Source organism: Calonectris borealis, chromosome 23 (assembly GCF_964195595.1).
Source record: "Calonectris borealis chromosome 23, bCalBor7.hap1.2, whole genome shotgun sequence".
In the NCBI taxonomy this organism is placed as follows: domain Eukaryota; kingdom Metazoa; phylum Chordata; class Aves; order Procellariiformes; family Procellariidae; genus Calonectris; species Calonectris borealis.
The window spans coordinates 713,600-739,901 of record NC_134334.1 but is presented as its reverse complement, the minus strand read 5'-3'; the positions used below and the strand labels follow the sequence as shown (position 1 = coordinate 739,901).

General features: G+C 55.6%; 1 protein-coding gene across 1 annotated transcript in view; it reads right to left on the bottom strand.

Annotated features, from left to right (window-relative positions):
* CHD5 (chromodomain helicase DNA binding protein 5) overlaps positions 1-26,302 on the bottom strand; it is a 32,406-nt gene that overhangs the window by 1,140 nt on the left and 4,964 nt on the right. Inside the window, 39 exon segments of the mRNA XM_075172172.1 lie at positions 21-71; positions 193-307; positions 397-560; positions 903-1,098; positions 1,641-1,773; positions 1,959-2,067; positions 2,292-2,429; positions 2,825-2,914; positions 3,514-3,643; positions 3,766-3,845; positions 4,006-4,165; positions 4,355-4,499; positions 4,903-5,036; positions 5,234-5,322; positions 5,793-5,885; positions 6,380-6,554; positions 7,284-7,456; positions 7,592-7,717; positions 7,808-8,039; positions 8,892-9,016; positions 9,533-9,650; positions 10,154-10,285; positions 10,500-10,641; positions 11,402-11,575; positions 12,178-12,299; positions 12,839-12,976; positions 13,388-13,588; positions 13,674-13,865; positions 14,156-14,264; positions 14,842-14,973; positions 16,539-16,750; positions 16,844-17,053; positions 17,878-18,096; positions 18,181-18,347; positions 20,304-20,427; positions 22,217-22,341; positions 23,688-23,926; positions 24,490-24,608; positions 25,447-25,626. Of these exon segments, the coding sequence (XP_075028273.1) occupies positions 64-71; positions 193-307; positions 397-560; positions 903-1,098; positions 1,641-1,773; positions 1,959-2,067; positions 2,292-2,429; positions 2,825-2,914; positions 3,514-3,643; positions 3,766-3,845; positions 4,006-4,165; positions 4,355-4,499; positions 4,903-5,036; positions 5,234-5,322; positions 5,793-5,885; positions 6,380-6,554; positions 7,284-7,456; positions 7,592-7,717; positions 7,808-8,039; positions 8,892-9,016; positions 9,533-9,650; positions 10,154-10,285; positions 10,500-10,641; positions 11,402-11,575; positions 12,178-12,299; positions 12,839-12,976; positions 13,388-13,588; positions 13,674-13,865; positions 14,156-14,264; positions 14,842-14,973; positions 16,539-16,750; positions 16,844-17,053; positions 17,878-18,096; positions 18,181-18,347; positions 20,304-20,427; positions 22,217-22,341; positions 23,688-23,926; positions 24,490-24,608; positions 25,447-25,626 (5,670 nt within the window). The 3' untranslated portion in view covers positions 21-63.

Below are 26,302 nucleotides of genomic sequence, written 5' to 3'. Positions count from 1 at the left end.
AGCAGCCAGCACAGCCTTACCTCAGCTGGAAACGGGAGCTGCGGAGGAAAATCATGGGAACGGCTAAATATCTGCAATGAGAGAGAGGAAACACCTTGCTTGCCCGCCGTCCTTTGGCAATGCTTCTGGCCCACTCAAATTCGCCCCCTGAATTTCTCTGCCCGGGAGCGTCTGCTCGAAACCCCCACCTACCGGTCACGTACGGTCCCAGAGGCATCTGACTGTAGTTGACAATCCCGCCTGGCCCAGGACCTCGGAAATTTGGCCCAAAGTTGTTGTTGTAGATCTGGGAGGAGCCGAAGGAGCCCTGGGGAGGTAAGGAGGGAGAAGAGCTGACCTGCAGCCCCAGCCCCACCGCCACCCCCGGCGAGGGGCTCCGTCCCCATCCCCGCTGACCTGCTGGACGGCGGGGTCCCCCCCGCGGGTGGCCAGGCGGCTGAGGATGCTCCGCTCGGACATCTGCAGCCGGGCAGCCACGGGCGGGATGCGGGACAGCATGGAGGGCAGGCGCGTCACATCAGCCTTCATGTCGCTCAGCAGCTCCTCGAGCTGGTTCAGCACTGCGAGCAGAGCAAGGCAGCGCTCAGGTTGGGGGGATGCCTGCCAGACCCCTAGCAGAGGTGGGAGCGCCCCCGGCATCCCAGCCCCGGGGATTGGCGAGCTCCAGCAGGCAGGAGCCAATGGCACAGAGCACTGTGGACCCCCGCCACCGCTGGCTGCAGCAGCGGCGTGCCACTTTCCGGTGCCCTCACCGGCAAAGCAAGCTGAGGATGAGCAGGCAGCTCCTGGCCAAGGGAACGCGAGACAGGAACAACCTCCCAGCTGGATTTCCCCACGGTCAGGGCGGCAAACCCTTCCCGGCCCCCTGGGGCAGGCTCCTGCCCCGCTCTGCCAGCACGCACCCTTGTGCAGAACGGCATTCGCAGGCTTGTTCCCAGCCAGGGACTCTTTGGAGAGATGCTGGTGGCTCTCGGCAAGGCACTCCACTTCAGCCAGACGAGCATTCAATGCCATGGCCGGGTGACTGGGGTCTTGGGTCATGTTGAGGTACGCAGCCCTCCGCAGCTGCTCCTCGATCACCAGGGCCTGCTCCAGCAACTGCGAGGTACAGGAGGGGAAGGATTCAGGACCAGATCCCACACCAGTGTAAACCAGTACTGCTCCACAGGCTCCAGCTGCCCACATGGTTTGTGCCAGCAGAGCCTCTGCCCTGCTGTGCACCCCACTGGCCTCATCCCCAAAAGCTCCTGGGGGAACAGACTTTAGCCCTTATGTTTTCTTATCCCAACCACGGGCCCTTTCAGACACTGAGCATGCCAGAAAGGGATGTGGGCAGCATTTCCACAGCATTGCACACGTTAGGAACAGACAGAGCACCCAGCCCAGCCCACTCGCAGAGAGGAGCCCAGGGCAGCCAGCCCAGTCCCGAGCACTGTGCTGCAGAGCCTGTGAGCTCCCTGGGATCAAGCCCCAGCTGCTGGGTGCCTGCTCTCCTCTGGTGACCACAAGCCCCTTGCAAACCATGCGACCGCTCCCTGCTGAGCTCCCCGAAGGCGCTGGCGGGCTCCCCCCCAGCTTTGGGGCGCCACTCTGGTCCCCCCTGCCGGTAAGGACTCACCAGCCCTGGACCTGCAACTCGCCTTGAACCGCCGGGCAAGGAACTTGTTCTTCATCTCGAGGTAGTTCCCCTTGTGTATCTCCGACTTGAACGGCTCATTCAGGATCACGTAGCGCGGGTCGTTCTGGATGTCCTGCCAGCGGGCGTAGCCATGACTGGTGCGGAGGGAGCGTCAAGGGAAGAACCGGCCAGCTGACAGCACGCCCACCGCCCCGCGTCGCCAAACCCCCTCCCTGCTCGTCACCGCGCCGTCACCCCAGCTCCCGGGCCCCAGGGAGGCCTCCCTCGCCTCGCCTCCCTCCAACAGCGCGAGGCACGCTCCCTGCAAGTCAAAGGGTACGTGACAATTCCTGCCAAAAGCCAGTAGTCATGTCGGCGGTGCCAGATGTCATAGATCTTGCCGGAGGAGATGGCAGCCCTTTCCTCGTTCTGCCACAGCGTGTGCAGCTCTGCGGAAGCAGAAGCGAGACAGCCCGGTCAGGTAGCAGGGCAGCCGGGGACATTGCACAGCGCATCAGGCAGGGCGAGCGATGACATTTGCCAGGCGGCCACGGGCACAGCGCAAAACCGAGACACCCTGCCGTGAGGCTGAAGCACCGTACTGTCTGCAGCCTTTTTACAGGGTTCACATTTCTTGCACAGGAGCGGCCGAGGCCCCATCTCTTCCTCTTACCTGTAAAGCCACCGTCAGCAATGTTGAACATGAATCGGAAGGTCATGTTTCTGTCATCCTTTTTTCCATCCTCCTCTTCCTCTTTGTCACCATTTTGCTGAGCCTCGCTTTGCTCCTTCTCCTCCGCCTTGGCATCTTCTGCTTGGCAAACACAAGACATTGCGCCTGTCTAACCATACTCTGCCAAAAGACCGACCAGTGTCACCCTTGCCCCATCAGCTGCCAGGGCAACTCCTCGCTAAAGCCACTGTTGGAAAAGCCACCTGCCCGCTCTCTGCTCCACAGCAGCCGACCACCTGCCTCTTCCAGTAGGTCCTACTGTTTGCACGACAAGCGCAGGCAGCGCCCACCACAACGGGGTCTTGTTCCCGCTGCCGAGTATCACCAGAAGACAAGCACCAACTGCTGTGGGTGCTGACAGCTGTCCTCGCCATCACCCCGTGGACACGCTCCCTCGCCTCTGCGCCAGGCACCTGCCTAGCTTTGGAGACCCTTCACACCACTTCTCACCCCAAAGCCTCCTCGCGCCTCACCTGATTTGACTTCTTTGTCCTCCCCTTTCCCTGGGCTGCTGTTCAACTCCAGCTTCTCCAAAGGCTTCTCTTTCTCTTGAATCCCCTCATCTGCAGAAGGGAACAGGACTATGAGAAAAGTTTGACGTGCAAAACGCTCTTCAGGGAACAACAACTTGTTGTCTGGATAGACTTTCCCTTTTAGAGTAAAGTGTTTATATTGTATGTACATTCAAGGTGTTCGGAAAACTTCTACCAGAATAGTCTTCTGCATTTTATCAAGAAAATGTATTTCATTTTCCCTCTTCCTTGAGACATATTCTGGAGGAACATATTGCTATGAACAGAAAATGCCCCCCAAAGTGAGTACTTCTCATAATGTACAATCTGGAACTGTTGTTTTTTTTCAGGAATTGCTACAGGACTTTGCGACATTCAGGTTTCCCACTGTCATGTGGAGAAGAGGAAGACCCAAGCAAGGCGCAAGTGCGGGAGCCTCCCACCAGAGGCAAAGCCCGTCCGTCAGGAGCACCAGCACACGCGAGGCTGTTCGGGTGCACGCCCTGGTCTCCACACAATGTCAGCTGCAGAACTTCTCCAGCGCAAATCGGTGTCACTGCTGAGTGCCACAGCCCCACAGAAGTCGTAGCTACGGCTGAGAGGGGAGCCTGTGCATGGGGATCGCGTTCATCCAAGCCACAGAAACTCACCTTTCACAAGAGGCTTGGGAGAGGGCTCAGCCTTTTCACTCTCCTCTTGCTTCTCTTCCCTCGGTTTCTCTTTGCTGTCACAGCTTTCTGGGTGCTCTTCGCTTTCCGCCTTCTCGGCACTTGCAGGCACCTTAATGTAAAGTGCCCACACCAGATCAGCCCAGCCTTGCCCTTTCCTTGGGGAGCGCTCCAAGTTTCCGTGCAGGCCACAAGAAGGCTTCCCGAAGGAGATGCTCAAAGAAGCCACCCTACCTGACTGTCAGACACCTTCCTGGACTTCTGCTCCACTTGGTCCCTTTCCTCCTGGAACCCAAGTTGCGTTTCCGTTTTGTCTGTAGCAATAACAAAGCAAGGAAGCTATTGAACGGGGCCCCAGAGGACCACACACTGCCAGGGTAGGCAGACACCTGCAAGACCTTCTGATGTCTTGGCCAACCTCCCTTCCCAAGCCAGACCAAAGCCACGGTCCCCTGGAAGCCTGTAGGCACCTACCTGCAAGGGCCACAGGTCCCGTGTGCGTATGTGCTGGGCTGGCCGGGACAGGAGTGTTGGGATCTGAGGACACAATCTCACTGGACTTCTTGCTCTCCGGGCCCTCAAGAATCAGATCTGGGGTGCTGTACTTCCCGTTGACATGCTCAAACTCCTGGACCTGGGGCAGATGCACACCATCAAGTCAAACACAGCAGAGACACTTCCAGCCCAGTCAAAAACGGATGTGCACTGAGCTTGGGAGGTTCCTGAGTAGGGGGGCCCTGGCAAGAGGCATTCAGCAGCCAGTGAAACCCACAAGCCTCCAGAACATACCTGAAATGGCACATTTAAAATTTTACTCACCCACCTTCTTCCTTACTAGCGACATGACTCCTATGCGAGTCAGCACGTGCTGCCGTGACAGCCCTTCCCGGGGAACGCCGTCCGCAAAGGTCTCGGCACCATCTGCCCCAGGTTCACACAAATGTCTCATGAAGAGAGAGACGTACGCCCTGCAGAAGGAAAGCCAGACCTCGGTCCAGCTTGGCCCACGGACTCCCTGCTGAGCCAAGCACCCACACTGTCTGCTTTCAGGCGTGAGCGAGGGCAGAGTCTCAGGCCCAGGCTGACTCAGCCTATCATAAAGAGAAGGATAGCAGCCCTCTCCAATGAAACAGTCGCTGCCTCCCCAAAAAGAAACCTCAGTGGGGGTGTGCAGGCACTTGGGCCACTGCTGCCCAGCTGGCTTTGTCACAACACAGCCTCTGCCTTGCTCTGGGGAGCATGGCCAGAGATGGTGACATGGCAAGACAACGGGGTGATCAGAGTTTGTCCTGAACGTGTGAGCTAAGTGCTCACCACGATCAACCAGAGCCCAGGACAGACCTCGCCCCGCCTGCCCGGGACCCCCCGTACCTGAACTCCTTCTCACTCTTTCCTCGCAGATCCCGGACCAGCCAGTGAGAGTTGAAGGCATCCTGAGGCGGCATGCCCCAGCGCATGATAGCATTCAGGAAAGCCTTGCGCTGGCGGGCGTTGAAGCCAAGAACCTGAGGGAGTGGAGGTGTTGCTGGGATCACAACGCGGCCCCGGAAGCGTGTGGCATCTTGGAGCCTCGCGGCTGTTACAGGCGTGCTGGACCAGGACTAATGTGCTGGCAACTCGGCACGGAGGAGTCCAGCCCGCAAGCCCAGGGCAGCCCTGGCACAACCGCATCGGACGTGCTCTGGCTGAGGCTGACACTCACCTCGATATTCCCCCCAACTCTTGCCAGCAAAGGAGGGAGAGGCTTGTCCCGGTCACTCTTCAGCTGTCTCCGGGATTGTCTTCTGCCACCTAGAGTCAAGCAACCTCAGTGACGGATGGGCCCAGGCAGCAAGGAAGGACAGCCAAAGTGCTCACATGCCCCAAGCTTCCTGCACTCCCTCCCAGCGGGAGCAGAACCTGGGCAGAGCAGCAGCCCAGGCTGCAGAGTCCCTTCCACCCACCCAGCTGGCCTCCCTGAGCCAGGGCACTCTTCTGCCCTTGCCAGGCAAGAGGGTACCATACCTGTTCCTCCTGCAGTCCCCATCCTTCCACCATGAGGACCAGAGCAAGGTCCTTCAGTGGCCAGTGATGGAAAGGTCCTGCAGTGGCCGTCCCTGCCCCAGGAATCTCCTCACCTGGCTGGCCAGTGGGGATACCTCCCCCTGAATGGAGGCCCAGAAGCACACCAGTCCCTCCAACCCAGATGTTTCGGCTGCACCTGTGTGCCAGGAGCTTCCCGCAGAGCAAAATCCCGTGGAGTATCAAACGCATTAACTCACTCTGACCTTCTGGCCTCTCTTCAAAGTCTTCATCCTCATCCTCGGAGCCAATGGAGTACTCCGACTGGTTGTCAGAAAGCTCGTCCTGCCACTCTGCAGACCGCAAGCGAGGCCAGGTTAGAAGAGTGCCCAGCAGTGGGACCCTGCCCAGGAGGGACACGCAGGACAGGCGAGAGTCTGCCTGCAGCTGCAACAGCATCCGCTGCCAGGCAGCAAGAGAGGAGGACACAACATGCAGGAATTGCATTCTCAGGTTTTCCAAAATTAGTATTCTCTCATACAGAAAAAAAACAATTTGAAATATTTTGTCCACAGACAAGTTTTTCCTAAATTCTTCTGGCAAAAACAGAGTTTACAGACCAAAAACTAAAAAGAAAAAATCTTTGAAGAATTTCTATCCTGGAAAGTTTAGGAATGTGGTAAGCACAGAGCCATGCAGTCTACCAAACTGCAGAGGAACGCCAAGCAAACCACACCGCAGCCAGTATGCCCATCAGGGAACCTGTTTGTGCAGCTTTTCAGAGCCAGCCCGCAGGGCCTGCTGCCCGCCCCAAGCCCGGCCAGGAGCCAAGCGGCCACAGCCGTACCTTGGTCCTCCTGCGAGGCGTCGTTGTAGTTGACCTGCTTGCGGATTCTCTTCCCTTTCCCCAAGTTCCTGGCCAGATCTTCCTGCTGCTGCTCATAGTGGTGCCGCAGCAGCTTCTCCCAGTAGTCAGGGTCCACATTCTCCTCTTGCTTGATGATCTCACGTTCCACCTCCTCCTGCAAAGCAAGAGACAAGAGGCTTGAGATCGGGCAGGCACAGACCTGCCCGCATCGCCCCACTGCCTGTCCTCTAACGGCGCTCCAGGGAAAGAGGGAGGGAGAACACTGAGCCACTGGCTGGAATTTGGCTCCTGGGTCTTTGCCCAAATGTACTGACCTCGGTGCAAGGTTGCCAAAGGGCCGAGACAACCTCCCACCCAGAAAGGGCTCCTCTGAACACTGCCACCCACCCCGCCCTGCAGCGCCCACACTCACATCGAGGGGAAACTACAGATCTGCAGAGACCTCCCAGAACAGCAGCCTATCGGCTTCATCAACAGATGAACAAAATAAGTCAGTCGGCTACTGGGAAAACAAATGACAGCAGCGTGGTACATAAGCAGCACCATGCCCATTCCTGGTCTGCAAGGGAAGGGCCTTCAGAAGGACAGAAGAAGGTGCCTACGGATGCTTTGATCAAAATGAGGTCCTGTGACAACAGGGACAGAGCCCAGCTTGCACCATGAGCTGCGCAGGACAAAGATAACTGTGCTTCCTCTGCCTGCAGCCGGTCCCATCAGCCCTGGCACCCCCAGCTCTGGAACACTCTACGGCAGTTGTAGATGGAGAGCAGGGAGGAGTCCTGCCCCGCACCAAAACATTCTCAAAAACAGGAAAGGGAGGGGAAGAAACACAGAGGGACGTACAAAGAGGTGCGATTGTAAGACATGATACTAATCACATTACCACACCGTCCTCTTCTCTCACAACATACTGGGCCACTTTAAAGGAGCTGAGATACTCGTTCATGTTCTGCAGCTCTGTGTCATCAGTTGCATCCTGGTTTCGGTCCAGAAGCTTAGAGATGGCAGCGTCGTCGTAGTGGATCACACTGCTGTCGTCCACGTCCTTATTGTCACCTGGAGGGCAAAGCGAGGAGAACGGAAGTGCAAATCACCATGCCGGAGACAGCCCGCTCCCAGAGCCAGGGGAGCTCAGGTTGGGTGCAGGGCCAGGGAGGAGGACAGGTCGCCCCAACAAGGGGGGCTACACACCTGGTGGGGTGCCACCATGTTTTTTTTTCATGCCGGGAGTCACTGCACCCCCTTTGGTTGACAGCGTGTCAGAGAAAGGAGTGACAGCATCCGGCATGGTGATCCGCTGTCCCTGAGACACCATGCCTGCAGGCGTAAGAAGAGGAGAATGAGCCCCAGTAGCTCAGACAGGGCCCCACCTCGTGCGGAGCATCCCCAGCGCCTTCCCAACCTCACCTTCCACATCATCTTTGAAGAGCTCTTCTGTCCCAAACTTGAGGATGTCGTCCAGCTCTTGCTTGGTCATGGAGCCCGACTTGGAGCCGAGCCCCGGGCGGACCACCAGGTGGGTGAGCATCATTTTCCTTTTGGCCACCTGGGTGATGCGCTCTTCAACGGAGGCTCTGGTCACAAAGCGGTAGATCATCACCTTCTTGTTCTGCCCGATGCGGTGAGCTCTACTGAACGCCTGCGGGCAGAGAATGAAGCTGTCGAGGGCAGCACCACACCATGCTGGCCAAGGGGTCCGAGTTTCTCACTCCTCCAGGGTGCAGAAAGGCACCACGAGGGCAAGGCTGAATTCAGCATTCAGGCTGCTACGGAACGGCGGAGCAAGAGGGGCTCCTCAGAGCCAACCTGAATGTGCTGGCCCCCTCCACTGACGGCAGGCAAGCCAGCTTCCCCGTGTAGGGCCCTAACTGAAGGGTCTGAAGGCAGGCAGTGAGGACACGTTCCCCCTAGGAACCCTCTGGCTGCAGATTCACCAGGCCCACACTGCTCCTCCACCGCCCTGCACCAGCACATTCTCTTGCCTAGGACGCAGGGACAGGAAACGCTGGCACAAACGTATGGCAACAGTGGAGGTAGCTTTGGAGAGGACCTTCTCCCGGCCGGGGAGCATGGGAGGCATACACATTTCTCTTCACTTTTCCATTACTTTCAGAGGCATTGGCTGCTCGCCTGCTCCAGCTGCCGTTTCCCCTTGGCGGTCAGACCTTAGCTAGGGTCTGCCCCGGGCTTTTGGAAACGCAAGTGGAAGCTCCCCAAAAGAGGAGGGGACACCTGGTTGTGAACAAGCAGCAGGAGAAAGCAAGAAGCCTATGGAAGAGAGCCAGTTTTATATGCCAGGTCTCTCCCACGCTGCAGACAGGCTGGTGGATGCAGGAAGGGGGGTCCTGAGCAGAAACATGCCCCATAAATCCTGCAGAAAGGGTCGGCAGCTCTCGAGAGAAGGACCAACTTCCCTGTGCAGGGTGTGCAAACAGAGGGCAGAGCCAGAGAGGTACTTACTATACGGGAAGGAAAAGGAAAAGTCAGAAACCTGGATGTCATTGTGGGGATTCCAGTCAGAATCATAAATAATGACTGTGTCGGCTGTAGCAAGGTTTATGCCCAGACCGCCAGCGCGGGTAGAGAGGAGAAAGCAGAACTGCTGAGCACCAGGAGCTGAGAAAGACAAACCCACAGGTGGCAAACAGTGAGACAGAAAGGAGCGCAGCTTACGCAGAAAGGTGCATACTGCACTTTAGGTATAAAACAGCGGGAACCGTTGGTCTAAGTCAACAAACAACGGGCAAGGAAGGCAAGGAGTGAAAATACACCTTCCCTGGGAACCAGTTACTGGAAAAAATACGGCTCCAGAGCTGAAGGAGAAGCTCTGCTGTCTACTGAGGCCTTGAAGGGAAACGCCCAAGTCCCTCAAACTGAGCAGCCTGCTGTTGGCACGCTCAGCGTTCATTGTGGGACACAACTCAAGGGCTTAACGACGCGGCATGAGCAGCCTGCACTGTGCGTCAGGAAGCTGGATCTGCCAGTGTGGCACAAGCGATGCGCAGGCAACCCCATGCCGCCTGTCCTGTGGGCGAGCGGGAGCTCTCAGGCACAGCCAGCTGACCCCGCTGCTGCCTGCGTGCTGCGCATCCACCCCGCGCCCTCTCTTCGGCGAGGCAGAAACACGAGTACCATTAAACCTGTCTATGGCCTCCTGGCGCAGGCCGCCGGTGATGCCCCCGTCTATCCGCTCATACTTGTAGCCTTCGTACTCCAGGAAATCCTCCAGCAAGTCCAGCATCTTCGTCATCTGCAGGACAAAGAGACCCTGGCACAAGCGGCTCTGCACGGCCCAGCTCCCCGCCTCCCCCTGCATCCCCCGGGTACCTGCCCTGCCCCGGCTGGGCCCATGCCCGCAGCCCAGAGGCCAAGGTGGCGGCAGTACCGCCAACAGCAGAGTACGGCCAACAGGCAACGGCCAGAGGAGCGACACTCATGTCTCGTCTTCTAGAGGCAGCTTTGCCAGCACGAGGGAATCGCGTCTGAACGGCCCTCCCTGAAGGGGAGCACTATTACTATTATCTCCTCTTTATCCATAGATAAAAAGAGGTTTTAAATATTACAGGGAGTCCGTCAGGAGAGAGCTGGGACACAGTCCATCCATTGTGACTGCCACAGCTGCCACGCTATCTGGGGGACAACCTGTCACCAGCTCTTCCACCTATCTCTATCTGTTCCTAGCACAAAATTCTCATACAGAACAAAAAAAGTCCTTTAAAAATGTATTTATTATTAATCCTTCCCTATGCTCACCTGGGAGAAGATCAGAACTCTGTGACCCCCATCCCGTAACTTCTTCAGCATCTTTTGGAGCAGCATCAGTTTCCCAGAAGACTTGACCAAAGAATTTCCATCGTAGGATCCGTTGGGCAGAACCGGGGCCTCCTGTGAAGGCAAGCTGGTTAGCCTCTTCAGAGACAACACTCATTAACTTCATGGAGAAACTCACATGCATTTCAAAGACAAAATCCTTGTATGAAACCACTTGCACGAAAACCCACACCATTAACCAAAGCAAGATCATGAAAACAGCCCCCACCAACAGCTTACACACAATATTCTGAGAAATGTCTCCATGGTGCAAATACAGTTGACGTACCACCGCCGCCACAGGAAAGAGGTACGGGTGATTACAGCACTTCTTCAGGTCCATCATGATGTTGAGCAGCGACACCTGGTTCCCACCACCTTTCGAATTCAGGGCTTCGAAATTCCTCGTCAGTATGAACTTGTAGTACTTCCTGCAGGAACGGGGATGGGACAGACACCGTTGTTCATTCGGCCAGATGTGGGACTGGCATAAGCAGGACAGCATCAAATCAAACGCCACTCGTGTCACTTCAAAAGGGACATTTGGACATTTTTAAAAGCAGCGGTTCAGCACCCTCAGCCTGGGGCCGGGTTTATTCGATTGCTCTGTGGACATCACAGCCCCTGTAAGGGGGAACAGACTCGGGGGCACAGGGGCTAGGAACGCTCCCCTCTGCTGGGTATAAACCGCGCCTTGCCCCACCATGCCGGGAAGAGGCAACATGCCCTTCCCTGCAAGTTCCCCGATCTGGGCAGAAGATGCTCCTGGAGCTGAGCAAGTCAGCCCAAAACAAACGGAGCTGAGCAAGCATCCCCTGGGGCAGCAGTGATGCTCTAGACTGAGCCCAGGCAAGCTGGCAGCACAGCCTGCTGCCCCGGTGCTGAGGACAGGAGAAGGGGATTCAACCTCAGTGCCTTCTCTGTGCCTCCCAGAACTAGCAGAGCCACGCTGACAGCCTGCCTCACATCAAGCATTTCCTGCCGAGAAGCCAGGACAGCATGGAGCCCAATTTAACCAGGCTGAACGCGCTCCCCAGTGAGACATAAAGCACTCCAGCTCTTCCTGCAGCAGGCCTGAGGACAACGGGGTGTCTCTGACCTGTCGAACCCCACTGATGCCCTGCCGTGCTGCAGATGGGGTGGGGTGAGGGAAGCCAGCCACCCCAGGGCAGCTGCGCTGGAATTACTCACTTCTGCATCTGGCTCAGTTCCACTCTCACGATCAGCTCCGTCTTGGCCGGCATGTTCTTGAACACGTCTGCCTTGAGCCGCCGCAGCATGTGGGGACCCAGCAGATCATGGAGCTTTTTGATCTGGTCCTCCTTGGAGATGTCTGCAAACTCCTCCAGGAACCCCTCCAGGTTACTGTGAAAGCAGCCAGAACCACACAGTGCTGAGTGATAATGGGACGTGCGAGAGCAAATATATCTGTTTCTTTATGACTTAAAAACAAGGGCAGAGCTCTCATGCTGTAAGATGAGGTAACACTCCCATGCTTGTATCCAAGCAGAGCAAAAGCCAGACCAAGGAGCCACACTGATGGCTGAGGAGAAATTCACACGAAATGCACTAATACGAAGTCTGAACAAATTTCCCAACGCACCTCTGTCTCCTCAGAGAGAGAGAACAGAAGGCAAGTCTCAGTTCCTCACTCACAAGTCTCCTGACCAATAGCAAGGCAATAGCTACCCACAGGACCCAAAAAGTAGTAGTCCACAGAAACAAATCTGGGGTTACATAAAATGTGCATGTAGCTGCTATGACAAACCACGGGGGCGATGTGCTTTGCCATCTGCCCGCCAGCGCAGATCAGTGCCAGTGGCACAGCAGTAACTGGATCCAGGCACCCCCACACAGACAGGAGCCCCAGGAAACTGGAAAACCTCTGCTGAGCCACCCCACTGGCCGGCAAGAGACCAGGTCCCGGCTACTTTCCCTTTTTGGAAGGGGGAACTAGTGCAACTTACTTAAACCTCTCGGGAGTCAAGAAATTGAGCAGGTGGAAGAGCTCTTCCAAGTTGTTCTGGAGCGGAGTCCCGGTGAGCAGCAGCTTGTAATCAATCTTGTAGCTATTTAATACTCTGAAGAACTGGGAAAAGAAATAAGGTTAGGTGAAAAGAGCTCAGAGGACCCGATTAGTCATCTGGGGACTCTGCAGATTGCGCACACAGAGACTCAGCAGTGACCTCTCCCCCCCGCCGGGCATGCAGACCAGACTGCAGCTTGCATGTCCTGCTCTGAGCCATCCTCATTGAGCACAGGCAGCAATCCTGAATGTCCTTGGCTCACACCGCCTGCCTCCCCCTGCGCTGGGGATCGTGTGAAGGTCCCAGGGGCCAGAGGCTGCATTAGCCTCAGGTAAAGGGGAGAGGAAGGAGAGGGATCGACTCCCTTCCATCAAAGGGCTGTCAGGCTGCCACCTCTTCCACTGCTGAAGGATTTTTAATGCCAGAGGAGAGAGAGCAAATCCACCGAAACGTGGGTCCCAGGCAGAGCCTGTGCAAGGTGAGGACATCTTTCAGCTCGCAGGGAGGAAAGCACGGAGCAGCAGACTGCCAGTGCTGGAGTGTCATATCTTTGTGGCACCAGCCGCACTACAAAAATCACTCACAAACGTCTGCTACCTACTTTGGACTGGTTGTTCTTCAGCCTGTGCGCTTCATCCACCACCAGACAGGCCCACTCTATGGAGCCCAGCACCGCCTGGTCAATAGTGATTAGCTCATAGGAGGTGAGCAGGACATGGAACTTGATCTGGGCTTCCTTCTGGAGGAGCAGAGGGAGAGAAAAGCCTGGATAAGAGAGCAGGGAACGGGACAGCCTCCACCTTTGCTGCTGCTGTATGTGACCCAAGGAGAAAAGGGGGGGCTGCCTGCACTGCACTGCACTGCACTGCACAGCACCAGCAGCAGGGCCAAGGCATGAGTCGTGCCAGCAGAAAATCTATACCCATCTGAACATTAGAACCAAGTAGGGGACTACAGAAACAGAAAAGGGTCTGGCAGAAATCTTTAAAGCTCATCACAAATCTCCTGCATTTGTAAACAGTACCAGCTTCCCTCTTTGAAAAACATCTGATTAGGTACCTAACCAACCTCCCTCTCCAGGTCAAATTCTGCTCTCTCCCCTTCTTATTAACGGTTAAAGTACTGGGCAGGGCACAGACTTAGCTCCCACCTTCATCCGGAAGACCTTCTTTCCACTCCGGATGGCATTGTCTTCAAAAGAAAACTCATTTTCCCGGATGACCGACCGGCTTTCTTTGTCCCCCGTGTAGGTCACGACGTAGAAGTCAGGCGCCCACATCTCAAACTCGCGCTCCCAGTTGATGATGGTGGAGAGAGGGGCGCTGACCAGATACGGCCCTTTCGAGTGGCCCTGCTCGGGGAGACGAAGTCCAAGCTGTTCTCCCCGTTCCGAGCAGCTCTCGGCCACCTCGGGGACTACTGGATGCTCCACTCACCTCCTTGTACAGGGAATACAAGAACACAATAGTCTGCACAGTCTTCCCCAGTCCCATCTCATCAGCCAGAATTGTATCCGTCCCTTGGGCCCAGGAAAATCTCAGCCAGTTTAGCCCTTCCAGCTGGTAAGGATGGAGCGTGCCTCCCGTGGCGTCGATGTACCACGGCTGCTTGTCAAACTTCACTGTAGGCTGAAAAGAGAGAGACACGACGCAAAGCAGTGAGAACCAACTTCCCCTCCTTTCTCTGCGGCCAAGCACATCCCTCTTTAGCCTTGTGAACGGCCCCAAAGTTAATGCAGACATGGTCCCCAGCACAGCACAGCCCTCAGGCTCCTCACAGTGAAGCCACCCTGGAACTTTGAATGAAAAAAACCAGGAAGGAATTAGAAGAGAAAAATGTAACAGGATGGGGTGGCCAGACAGACCTCCCTCTCTCTGGGCTCACACACCGTTGCGCTGCCCCTGCCACTCTTACTCACGTCCACGAGAGGCGTTTCTGGAGGCTTTTCCAGCTTCTCCTCTTTCATCTTTTTCCCTTTCTTGTTCAGCTTCTTCAAAGGGCGCGTGTCCTCCCCCAGCATCAGCTCCCTGCAACAGCCAGTGCACGTCAGGGAAAGGCAGGCGGGCATTCCTCTCCCAGTCCCCAAGCTGAGGGACAGAAACGCCTCTCAAATTCCACTGCCTTCTTCCCACGGGAGCTTTTCTAGCCCACTTATCACAGGCACTCACATGGAGTGTTAATTTTCCCTTCCCAACAATCCACGCAACATCATCCAAAATGAAGAATAGCAATCTCATCACAGTACTATGGTTTTCCCCGAAAACAGACAAGCAGCAGCACCAGGGAGCTGCCCTGAAGCGCAGTGAGACCATGAATATTATGGCAGTATAAACACAGGGGAAGGGGAGCACAGGCTGGAAAACAACAGGCAGACAGGATTTCCCAGCAGCCCTGAAATGGCATTTCAGGAGGGCCAGCTTTCCGAAAGTGCTCAGCCACTGCTCTCTGAAGAGAGGTCCCTGCGAGCAGCACCAGTATGTTCAAAAGAGGGACACCTACGAGTCCCCGGTTGTCCCAAACACCTGCACAGGCTACCCCAGCTCTGCCTGGCTCTCCCAGGCTGCGGCAGCCCCGCTGCAGTTCCACTGCCTGGCTGGCTCGTACCTGTGGTTCCAGTAGAGATGTTTGAGGTTTTCGTAGTACGGGATGTCTATCTCATCGATCTCCCAGGTGCACTGGTCATACGGCAGGTCTTTCCATTTGATCAGGTAATGGATGTCTCCCTTTTTATCAAAGCTGTAACGAAAAGCCTATCAGTGAAATGACGCTCGAACCCTGGGAAGCAGCTAACCATAACCTGCTGCCACAAAACCTGACGCTTCATCCTCTGCTTTTACCTACAGACCACGACATCCAAGCAGAGGTAGAAAAACATAAAGAAAGTATCAACACTTTCCAGCAGAAATGCCTATTAATCTGCGGGGCGTGTTAAATCATTAAGCTTTAAAGGCTGTTCTTCCATTCCACTGAACAACCTCGTTTTCCTGTTTTTAGTGAATGAATTCCAGTGCTCACCCTCCTTCTCCTGCAGCATTGCAGCTCTATGAAGTTTTGCTTAAATTGAAAAATTAATAAACACACTACCGAGTCTGATTATATGCCTACGGGGAAAGGAAAATGTGCCTTATTAGCAGATAATGTAAAGCTCGCGTGAAAATTAGCCAGGCAGCTTTACTTATTTTCTGCCAAGCAGCCTTCAAGCAGAGTTGCCACTTGAAATTTCAAGTTGCCACTCAAAACATAGAAATTCAACAAAAAGGTGTCTCTAGCCGCTCGATGTAAAAAAACCATCTGCACAGCACATTTAATATGCAGGAAATTCTTCCACAGAAAAGAAACATAAATGTCAAGGCTTCGTAAGGGACTCAGGCACCTGCTCAAACTCCTCTCCTCAGGCACCGTCCCTATCAGCACCAGGTGAGGTAAGCAGGAATAATGTACCGCTCGGGTACGCATAGTACACAAATCCCTGCTGATGTGAGTGGAGAGGGGCCGCGTGGTTTCTGAGAGGAACAAATGACCTACACAGAAATGGGCTGCTGTTCCAAAGCAGCTTAGGTGAGCAGCAGCAGTCGCAGGGCACAATCAATGGAAGCAAGACCCATCACCGGGTTGCAGCAGAAATTTACGGAATGATTGGGCTGTAATAGGGACCCAAACAATATGTCTGGGAAGAGTGGAACAACTCCGTGCATCCACCTTTAGGAAAATTTACTATCTCTATTTTTAACATGCAACATAGCAGCAATGAAAATAAGGAAGGCATTGATTCACTTCTGGCCTTGGCTTCACCTCAGGAGCAAACCTCCAAAGTGACAGAGACCTCAAAACAAGCCAGCAGCTGAAATTCCACCAGCCTGAGATTTTGGCTTTGCAGAAGGACGGCAAGAACTTCCCGGCCTCGGGAGAGAGAACTCAGCCGAGCACAGAAATGCCGCAGCAGGCGGCCTGTCGTGGTTTAACCTGGTAGGCAGCCAAATACCACGCAGCCGCTCACTCACTCCCCCCTATCGCAGCCGAAACTGGGACACGGTCCCAGAGGCTCAGCTAACCGCGTAAACCGTCCGTGTGAGAGCTGCGCACGAAGGGAAAACCTGCAGAGAGCACAGACCCGCTGCTCAACGCTTCAGCTGCAGAACTCGCGGGGGTCCCGGGGAGCGCAGCAGGGCTCACCCTTGCTGTTTCCCTCCCTGGCTTGTAACAGCATCACTCAGCCCCTGCACTACCAGAGGCTCAGGCACCCTGGCACGTGCCTTCCCATGGCCCATTCACGCACCCCCGCCCCGCGCGCGGCTCCTCACCTGTGGTTCAGGATGCGGTGGATCATCATCCACTCGGGCTTGATGCCGTAGCGGTAGAAGCGCTCCTCCATCTTGGCGTACTGCGGGTCTTTGCTCTTCCGCTTCTCCCTCTGGCTGTCCTCGTCCCCAGAGCCATAGTCAAAGGCCGGCGGCTCATCCATGTCGTTCTTCCGTTGGTAGTTGCGGTACATCACGGTGTGGTAGAGCTCCAGCTGCGGCAGGAGGGAGCCGCACTCAGCCCATGGGCAGTGGGGCAGCGGGCTGGGCAGGGGCACGACGATGACGACAATGACGTGCTGGCTCACCTGCAGCTCCTTGACCCAGGAGCAGTGCCAGTAGGAGAGGCCTGCCCACTTCACAAAGAACTCGCGCTCCGGGATCCCCTCCAGCACCTTCGGTGGGGGGAGAGCCAGCTCCGCGTCCGGGGTGGGCAGCATGGGTGGGAGCGGGACGGCCGCTGGCTCTGTCCAGGCCCAGTGCAGGATGCGTTGGACTTTGCCCTTCAAAGGAGGGCACTGGGGATAAAAAAGCAAACAGGCAAGAGCACAGAGTTTAAGGTGAGCCCCTGTCAGGGGCTGCAGGGAGGAGGGCAGACCTGGAGGGCAGAAGGGGTTTCACAACACCGAGTGGACGGCAGCCGTCCAGGTGCGGCAGGGAAAGCACGGCCAGAGCTCCGGGGAGTATGCCGGCACAGCCTGTGCCAAAAGTTGCTGCCAGAGGGAAAGCCCAGGGCAGAGAGCGACCATGGATTCACCCTCGGCCGCGGGCAGCCAGGCGTGGCAAACTGGGTGACCTGAACAGTCCCAGACCCTGGCTGCATCTATATCACCCCGCAAACACCACCACTCCCAGGCACAAGCAAAGCGCTGCCCAGGTCCTGGGCAAAGCTACTCGTTTGCTATTTCTAACGGGGCGGACAGAAAGGAGGCAGTGAGGGTGCGTGGGGCTGGCGGAGGCTGACCGGCGCAGGCGTGCCCCAGAAGTGTCCGTGACACTGCTGCATCCCCTGTAGGTCTGGCCACCAGGCGAGAAAGGCACCTCTACACAGGCCATGCATCAAGCGGGGCTTGACATCCCATCTAAAAACTGGCAGGGAAGCCACCAGCCAGCAATCCCCACAGGGAGACCGCGCAGGCGGCAGAGCCGTCCAGGGCCCTCGGGTGCACACGACGGGCAGCGATGCTCCTCCAGGGAGGGGGGCTGTGGCAGAGGGCAAAATGCCGGCCCTGCAGCAGGGCACGGGGAGAGGGTGTGAGGGGCAGTGGTGGCCGGGATACCCACTCCTGGGTCAGGCGGGTGCTGGAGCAGGGATGGGGCAAGGAATGCTGGTAACACTCACTGTACAGCGAGGGCAGAGCCATTCACCGTTTGGTATTTCCGGCAGTGGTGGGTTCAGGCAGTGGAGGTGGTAGGAGGACGGGCAGGTGTCGCAGCACAGCAGCTCCCCACCATCCTTACAGACCCGGCAGAACTCCATGTGGTCATCCTCCTCCTCCTCGCCACCTTCCTCTTCTTCCTCCTCCTCCTCCTTCGGCTCCCACTGGATGCCCTCCTTCTCCTGGGGAAGCACAGTCAGCGTAACACCGAGGGTTTCCACCGGCCGCCCACCCGCCTGCACCCACAAGGCCCCGACCCCACTCACGCAGTGGGGGCAGCTCCACTTGCCCTCAGGGGCCTTCTCCAGCTCGGGGTCCAAGCAGACGAGGTGGTAGGCGCGAGGACAGGTGTCGCACAGGATGATCTCCCCTCCCTGCTGGCACACCTCACAGTAGTCCTGGTGGTCCGTCTCATACCCGTCCCCTTCTTCAACTGCAAGCAAGGGACAGGCGTACAGTCAGAGGGACGGCAGAGCTGCCTGCTCTCCCGGGAGGGAACGGGACACTGCTCCTCTACGATACAGTTAAGGAAATACGGAAAGCGTTTCGCCTCGGACCCCTCCTGTTACGTCCCCCTACCTCTCTGTCCCTCAGCACCACAGTTCATCTTTGCACACAGCATCATCTCACCTCTGTCTCTCTTTCTCTCTCTCCACACTGTATCATCCTTTGGTTCCTTCAGGCTCTCAATGGAGAATGCCAGAACCTGGAGAGGTTGCAAGGGAGGCCAGTCAGAGAAACCTCCCCAGGTACCAACACCACCAACTGCAAACGCACCATGCAAGGGTGACACGGCCGAGGAGGAGGAGGAGGACTCCTCTCCTGGGACTACTCTGCTCTTCCTGGGTGCTCACTGGCGCAGAGGCAGAAGCTCTCTCAACTCGGCGCCGACAGGAAAAGGAAGGGAGGGACAAGGCCTTGCAAGTGCCAGAACGGCTCGTCTCAATTCCCAGCTCTGCCACGAACTCCCGGCGCAGACCTCTGACCTTCCGCCCCTCCAGCACGCAACAGGAGCTGCCCAGCTCCAGCACGAGGGCCCTCGTACGGCAACAAGCCAGGAGGACCTATGCCCTTCACACCCGAGATGTGGAGCCAGCCGGCCAGCCCTGCCTCGTCGACCGACGGGGAGGCTGGCCAGCATCACATCCTAACCGTCCCCCAGCCCAGAAGCCACCCTTCCGTTTCTCAGAAGCAAAAACCCGTCAGCAAAGCCAAGAAGCCAGAGGATGCGCCTGGATCTGAAGCATCTCATCCCGAACGAGGACGCAAGGTAGAAAGGCAGCACACATCCTGCAGTGGCACAGGAGGCAGAGACGGCGTGGGAAGCCGGGCAGCGTGGCACCGGGCCCTGGCAGTCCCTGTCAGCGCTCAGAGCTGGGGCAGGGCTTGGGGCAGCTCAGCGCAGGGGGGCTGCTCTCAACAGCAGCGCGGGGATGGAGGTGCCATCGCGCAGAATCCACCCGCAGCCCTCTGCGAGGAAAGGGATGAAGGAATACGCACACAAACATGGCCACGCAGCGCTGGGAGACCCCGACACATGCTTTCCACTGCTATTTGTGTGCCTCCCTCTTCCTACATCGCTACCACAGATCTACTGCCTGCCCGCTGACTGATCGCACATCTCACACAGACGAAAAGTCCCTCGTCTTAACGCTTTCTCGCCCGCAGCCTGCCCTACTCTGCTGGGAGCTTGCCACAAGCTATGTCTCTCCAGGGGCTGCTCCTCAGAAAATCACTTCGCTAGAAGCTCCACAAATTCTGGAACTTTGCGGCTATAGGACAAACCCTAGTGGGATCACACACGCAGGCAGGGCGCCAGCTGCAACGCCGCCCGTGACGTGCCCCAGTACCCAAAGCACAGGCAGGGTCCTGGGGCGGGTAGGGGGCCCAGCCACCCTGGGTGGCTGGGGCTGCAAGCAGGCAGCGAGACGGGGCAGGCGGGCTTTGCGAGCCATGGCACCACGGCAGGGCAGAGCACCGCAACCACGGCTCTCGCGAAGCAACTCCGAGTGGCGACACGGAGCTGGCTCCAAGGGAGATGAGCCTCAGGCAGTGGCTGATGGCTAGAGAGAGGGCCGAAGGGAAAGCTGACTGCGGATCGACAGAAAAGCCCTGCCATAGGGCTGCTCTGCTGCCACCGGCACTGCGGGGGTGAGCCGGCACCCCGCGGCGGGACCTGCTTGCTGCCTTCTTGCAGGCACGAGCCCACCAGCAGCAGGGCTTGGACATCAAGAAAGCACCTCGCACTCCACACACACAGACAAGAACAAGCACATCCTTTCCCACCGAGCCAGCGCCAGACACAGCCTGGAGCTGCCAAGGCCAGGAAAGCACCATCTGAAGAGGGAAATCCAAACAGAACAGCAACAGAGTACAAAGGATGGCCTACTCCTCTTTTTCTTTCTCCTCCTCTTCCCTCTCTTCCCCAGGCCAGCCGAGCACTCGGAGCGCACTGAGGAGCTGTTGATGCTGGCACTGTCAAAGTCAGATTCCTCCCGTTCCTCCTCTTCGCTCTGCAGAGGTGAAAATCAAAGCACACACAGTCCAAGCACTGGCATCCCAGCGGTCACTCCCAGAGAACGCCGCTCTGCAGCAGAACAAACCCCCAAAGACCCACATAAACCCACATGGGATCATCGACCAGCAGCTGAGCTCCTTGGGGCACCCTCCTTTCCGCACGAATCGACTAGCCAGAGCAGCAGGGATGGTGGCAGGGCGAGCACGCTCCTGGCACCGACAGACAGGGTTCGTAGGAGTGTGCCACAAGGTGTTAGGAAGGAGGGAAATCTCCTCTGTCAGACCGATGTCCCAGCCAGGCAATCAATCAGCGCAGATCTGGACTATCACTAGAGCCTGAAGGCAATTACCTTGCACTGCTCAGCACAGCAGCAGCTTGTCCAGTTCACAGCACCATCAAAGTGCAATCACTGAGCAAATCTCTGAGCACATTTAAAATACATAAATCAACATGCCAAGTCCCTGACAAGAGGTGGGCTCTGGGTTTCCCCTGCAGCCTGCCGTCCCCGCTAGCACAGAGTGCTGAGATATCGCACAGTGCGGCGGCCAGGCACATCGGGAAAGGCTCAGCATCTCGCAGGCATCGGGCATCAGCCAGCTGCAACACGCGCTGCTGTGACAATGTTATTGTGGGTGCAGCCACCCAAAACAGACGCCTGGGGGGACGACCCTCTACTCCCACTCCTGGGCAGTCAGGGGCCCCCTTCTCCACTGCTTGCCGGAACTTTGCTCCCTCTCTCTTCAACACCCATTTCAGCTTGTGTCAGCCTGTTTGTGTGCATGCACGTAGGCATTCACGCTTGACCCTCCTTATAACGTGAAAGGAGTTAAACAGGCCTGGCATTCAATGGCGTCAAAACATAACAACACATCTGAATTCTTATTCTGGCGACTTATGCATGCAAATCCCCGATTTGCATTCTATTAATCAAGTGCTTAGTGTTCCAAGCTGCAAGCCCAAGCTCTTTGTAACTTTCAGAAATGCGAATGCACGGATCTAGAGTGCACCTGGAGACAGGATGAATCTTCTGTGATGTGTGATTGAAAAAATGCAGGAGCGAGTGGCTGCCTCGGATTGCTCCTTTCGCTTCAACCTCTGATACACGCAATTATTTACAACTTGTTATGTGAACCAGAGCTAGAGAGTCAGTGAGCTCCAGTAAGGGTGAACTAAGGGGTTTTGATCAATATTATCAAGACCTACAAGAGTTCCACCCCTATTCAACCGTTACTTAAGAGAATTATTCTTTAAAATGCTTTGCTATTCTTTAAAACACACCTGATATTCATGTGCTGACAAGAGCACGGCACACAAACTGCAGTAGACCCTGTTGCCATGCTCTTACTGGGAAGTTCTGGTACCCCTGGGCTATGCTGCGGGATCACAGATGCCAGGAGGTAGGCTATGCTAATGTAATTAAAGCATTTGATAATTCTCTTTGACGTACGGTTCAGCTGGAGTGCAAGCCCTGAAGAATTACTTTGCAAATGAAATCTGAAATGATGGCATTACCAACCTCATCACTGAAAGTAAACGTGATTATATGATTTCAGCAGAAATCATGCCCAGGCACAATGTCTCTACAAATCTGAGCCCGGACACAGCTCTCTATCAAAGGGATGAATGAACATGCTGACCCGAGACTGGCGCCTCGCAGAGGGGTATGAACGAGGCTGTGACACCCCTACACGCAGGAGGCTTCTAGGGGAGGACATGCCCCAGCATTTCCCTGCTGCGCCCCCCGCACCCAAAGCCCCATGCAGAAACAGGCGGTGCACACTTACAGAGGAGCCCTTTTTCCTCTTGCTGGGGATTCCTCCAAACCGGAATTTCAAGCCTGCCATCTTTTTCCCCTTCCCCTTTTTCTTCCCATCTTTGGAGCCCTTGATTTTCTTTCGCACGCCTGGACCTGGAGAACGGAAGACTTGTTTGGTACTCTACGAACAACTGTCCCCCAAATCACCCCCCACCCCAACCCCAGGATTTACAGGGAAGATGAGAAAGCACTGGGGACCACAGGGAGCAAGGCAGCAGCTCACACCGTCCACAGAGCACGTCCTTTGGGGCAAAAGGCTGCAAGCCCAGACCCAGCGCTTGTGAAGAATCGGGGGAGGAAAGTATCTACCCTGAAATCCAGGACAGGGACCGCAGCCCACGGACCACAGGGCTGCGAATACCAAATAGGCACTTTGGGGACTGCAAGGCAGGCAGAAAAGAGGCGGCCACGGAGAGGCAGGAACGCTGCGCTGAGCCCACCGCGCGGGAAGGCTGCTGCAAGTTGCACTCTTGGTCAGCTGCCAGCTCTGAGCTGCTTGTTCAAAATCTCTTGAGGCATCAGGAATTGACGACGGCACAAGTGGAACAGCAACCTTCCCGAGGAGGAACACGGCGCTAACAAAGGGAGATCCCTCCCTTTCCGACTACTGCCCAGCTTCTACAGGAATTCACACAGCCCCTTCCAAAGGTAGGGAAAGCAGCACCAATCTGCTGTCAGAAACAGGGAAACATTGACAGCAAGAGACCCTTTCAATACGAATCAGACTATTTCCAGAGGAGCTACTGCAGATTTATGTGGTTGGCTCACTCCTTGCAAGTGGGCTTTGAAGACAGTCGCCTTTCACCCAGTTGCCAGCAGAATAAATCCTTTATTCTGAAAAAGAGCTGCAGCCTTACTGCCAGAGCCTTTCCATCACTGAACTCCTTGCCATCTCGGAGACAAAGCACCCGGCTCGACTGCCAAACAGTGCACATTCATCTGGCCAGACCATACCTGCTTTGCCAACGCACCTCTGCCCTAGCCTTGCTAACCTACAAATTCTCCTCGGCTTGGACACCAGAGTCTGAGGATACTGCAGGTTTCTGGAGGGCTTTACTACCCTGCAGAATCCCCCATGATAGAAGATGGCACAGAAATACATGGCCCAGTCACTTATTTAAGATATAAGAATGAAGGTGGGCATTAATTGCCACAAACTGCCAAAAGTCCAGAAGGTCCAGAGGCTGCTAGGGTGATCTGCCATGGTTCACAAACCACAGCCCTCTCTAGGACTTCTGTAAGGGAAACAGGAGCTGCAGACACACCTCTGGCACTACCTTCGCTTGCCCAGTTTGCTGAAGCATGTCTCCTGCCTGGAGAAGCTTTCCCACCTTGCCAGACTAAAGATGTGGCTGGCTAGCTCTGCAGGCGCGGCAGGCGGGCCGTACGCTGCCGGTGAGAGCAGACCCTCCGTTCAGCCCACCGCGGTTGGCACCTACCCTTGCCCTCCTTGGTCTTAGCCTTCCTGATGACAGTGGGCAAGGCAGACTGCTGGGGGCTGGCAGCAAGTGGCGGGGCAACGGTGACGGTCTCCACAGCTGCAGCAACGGCTGCTGCTGCCGCTGCTGCCGAGCTGCCCTTGAATGGGTTGTTGGCACTGAACTCTCGCCACTTGGCACCGAGCACGGTCATCATCTTGGACATGGGGATCTTGGGGTTCTTCTTGGCGATCAGAGGCCTGCAGGGCAAGGGAGAGGGAACACCACACATTAATAGAAACGCTTCACTGCGCGTCTGCTCCTGCTCATTGTGTGCTGGTACTTCAGCCTAAGAAATGCACCAGCAGTATGTGCCTCACAGCAGCAGGTTGCTGTGGCTGCTGGTAGCAGTTCCACTGGAAAGGCAGCAGAAACCAGAGCTTTCTTAAACAAGGAAATGTACATAAAGGAGCACGCTTAAACTTCCTCAGAGACCGCCTTTCCCTGAAATACCTGTTGTGTTTTGAACGGCTCGCAGTACAAGCAAAAATTCGTTACTGTTACTCAATTTTTCTCATGAAACTTTTCAAATAAGCACACACAAAAAACGGGGTTTTGGAGAGAGGGAGAGGAGAGACAAACACTTCAGCTGTTTTTCAGACAATCCTGCAATTAAGATGGAGTCCCGCGAACTGAGTCAGGCAGGGAGAAGCAACAAGAAGTTCGTGATGCAGAATTTACTTCACAGTTTCACCCACTTGACTGAGCAACGCCCAAATCTCAACCACTACCCAAGGCCCCATCCAGATCTACAGTTTCCTACCTGAGAAACTGGCTGAAAGCCTTGTAATTAGTCAGAGTATGATAATCTTCTTCTGAGAAAATGTAATCTACATCATCGAGGCCCCATTCTTCCATCAGCTGGGCTGAGCTCTTGGGCTCCTGTAGATTTACAGAGACACCATTAACGTAAACGACCGCGGCTCTGCCAACGAGCAGCGCAAGGCTGGGTCTGTCATGTGCTCCATATCAAACGCTCTCCCTAGTCAGCAACACACAGGGATTTGTTTCTGTGATTTAATAAACAGAGCATGCACAAGTGCTTAATAAACTAATGCTTCACACACTTCCAAGAAGTAAATTAACATGGCACCATTCAAATGCTCCCCATATCACGTAATACAACGCAAAGCCTTCGCAGGTTTCACGTCTCCAAGAAACTCAATTTCTCTCTGCACGCAAGATAAACAACAGGGAAATACAACCTTTCCTCTCCCAGTCATTCACCTGCAATCTCTTCCTCGCCAAACCCAGGACAAGTGTCTCATGAAACCCCCAGGCCACCTTCTCTAAGCACAAGCTGCTCTGCCACCCCCTGTCCTCGTGTTCAGAGGACAGATGCGATGAATCTGTTACTGGTGGGATGAGGGCAGACGATCTAAGAAGGCAAGACGCCTCAGACTGAGAAACTGCCATTTGTCAGAAGATCCAAGCTATCTGACTAGGCCTCCGACCTCAGAGTAAAACACACTGGCTTCATCACCATGAAAGGTACCATGAGAATTTCTGAGCGCACATCGCCACCTGGCTAAATCCCCAGCGCGCCGGGGAGCGCTTGGCTTACGCTGCCACGCGTTATACAAAGGGAAGTTATTCACCAGCGCAACGTGAATGTCCAGAAAACATGGCTTGGCTCTGAACGAGGTAACTCGCAGGGACCTGGCCATACCCTGAGGTCTCATGCTCTAGCACCAGCTCAGGGTAAAGGAATCTCTGGTACCTTTAGACCCCCATCCTCGTTGTCATCCTCCTCTTCATCCTTCTTTTTCCGTTTTGGTTTTTTCTCTTTCTTGTCCTTCAGTTTTTTCTTCTTCTTTTTGTTGGGGGAATAGTCACTCCCTTCACTCTCAGATTTCTCCTCAATCTCCTCTTCGTTGTCTGACATTTCATCGTTGCTCCCCTAAAACGGAAAGCGACAGTGGAGAAAGAGCAGGGCCCGCCCCCCTCCCCTCTCCTCCAACAAACCCTCCCAGTCAGCACGAAGCAACTGCTGTCACCAGCCAAAGTCAACCCTCCCTCGAATAACCCTGCCGCTACATTGGGGGCTGGGGGAAAACACCACGAAAACCAGATTTGGCAACGGCAAGAAGCACCTGACCACCGGAGACACGGAGAGAAAGAAATCCTTAGTTTATCTGGAACTGTTTCTTCAGGGCAGTTCTGTGATCCCTAGCCAACCTTCTGCCCCAAGTCCCCACCTGTAAATGGAGCCATTCCCTCTCTCCATTCCAGGAGCGCCATAAACACATCTGCTCACGCAAGGCAACCCACATCCTGTGGAAGCACCGGAAAAAAGAGGAGAAGGACATGCAATACGGATAAAACTGTATTTTGGAAAAGTTTGTCCAGGCCAAGGTGTATGGAACCTTCATGCTTTTGCCTCAAGACTTGTTCACTGAGGCAGGCAAGAGAAGCAACGCTGAGCCACAGCCACGCAGAGGGGAGGCCTGCTCTGCCGCCATATTGTAACACGCTCCTCTGAAAGCGCCCAGACGCTGCAATACCACAGCGCTCAGGTACTGCTCTGGCGAGCAGCGGTATAAACAGAAAACCAGGAGACAGCAAGCCAAGTAAGT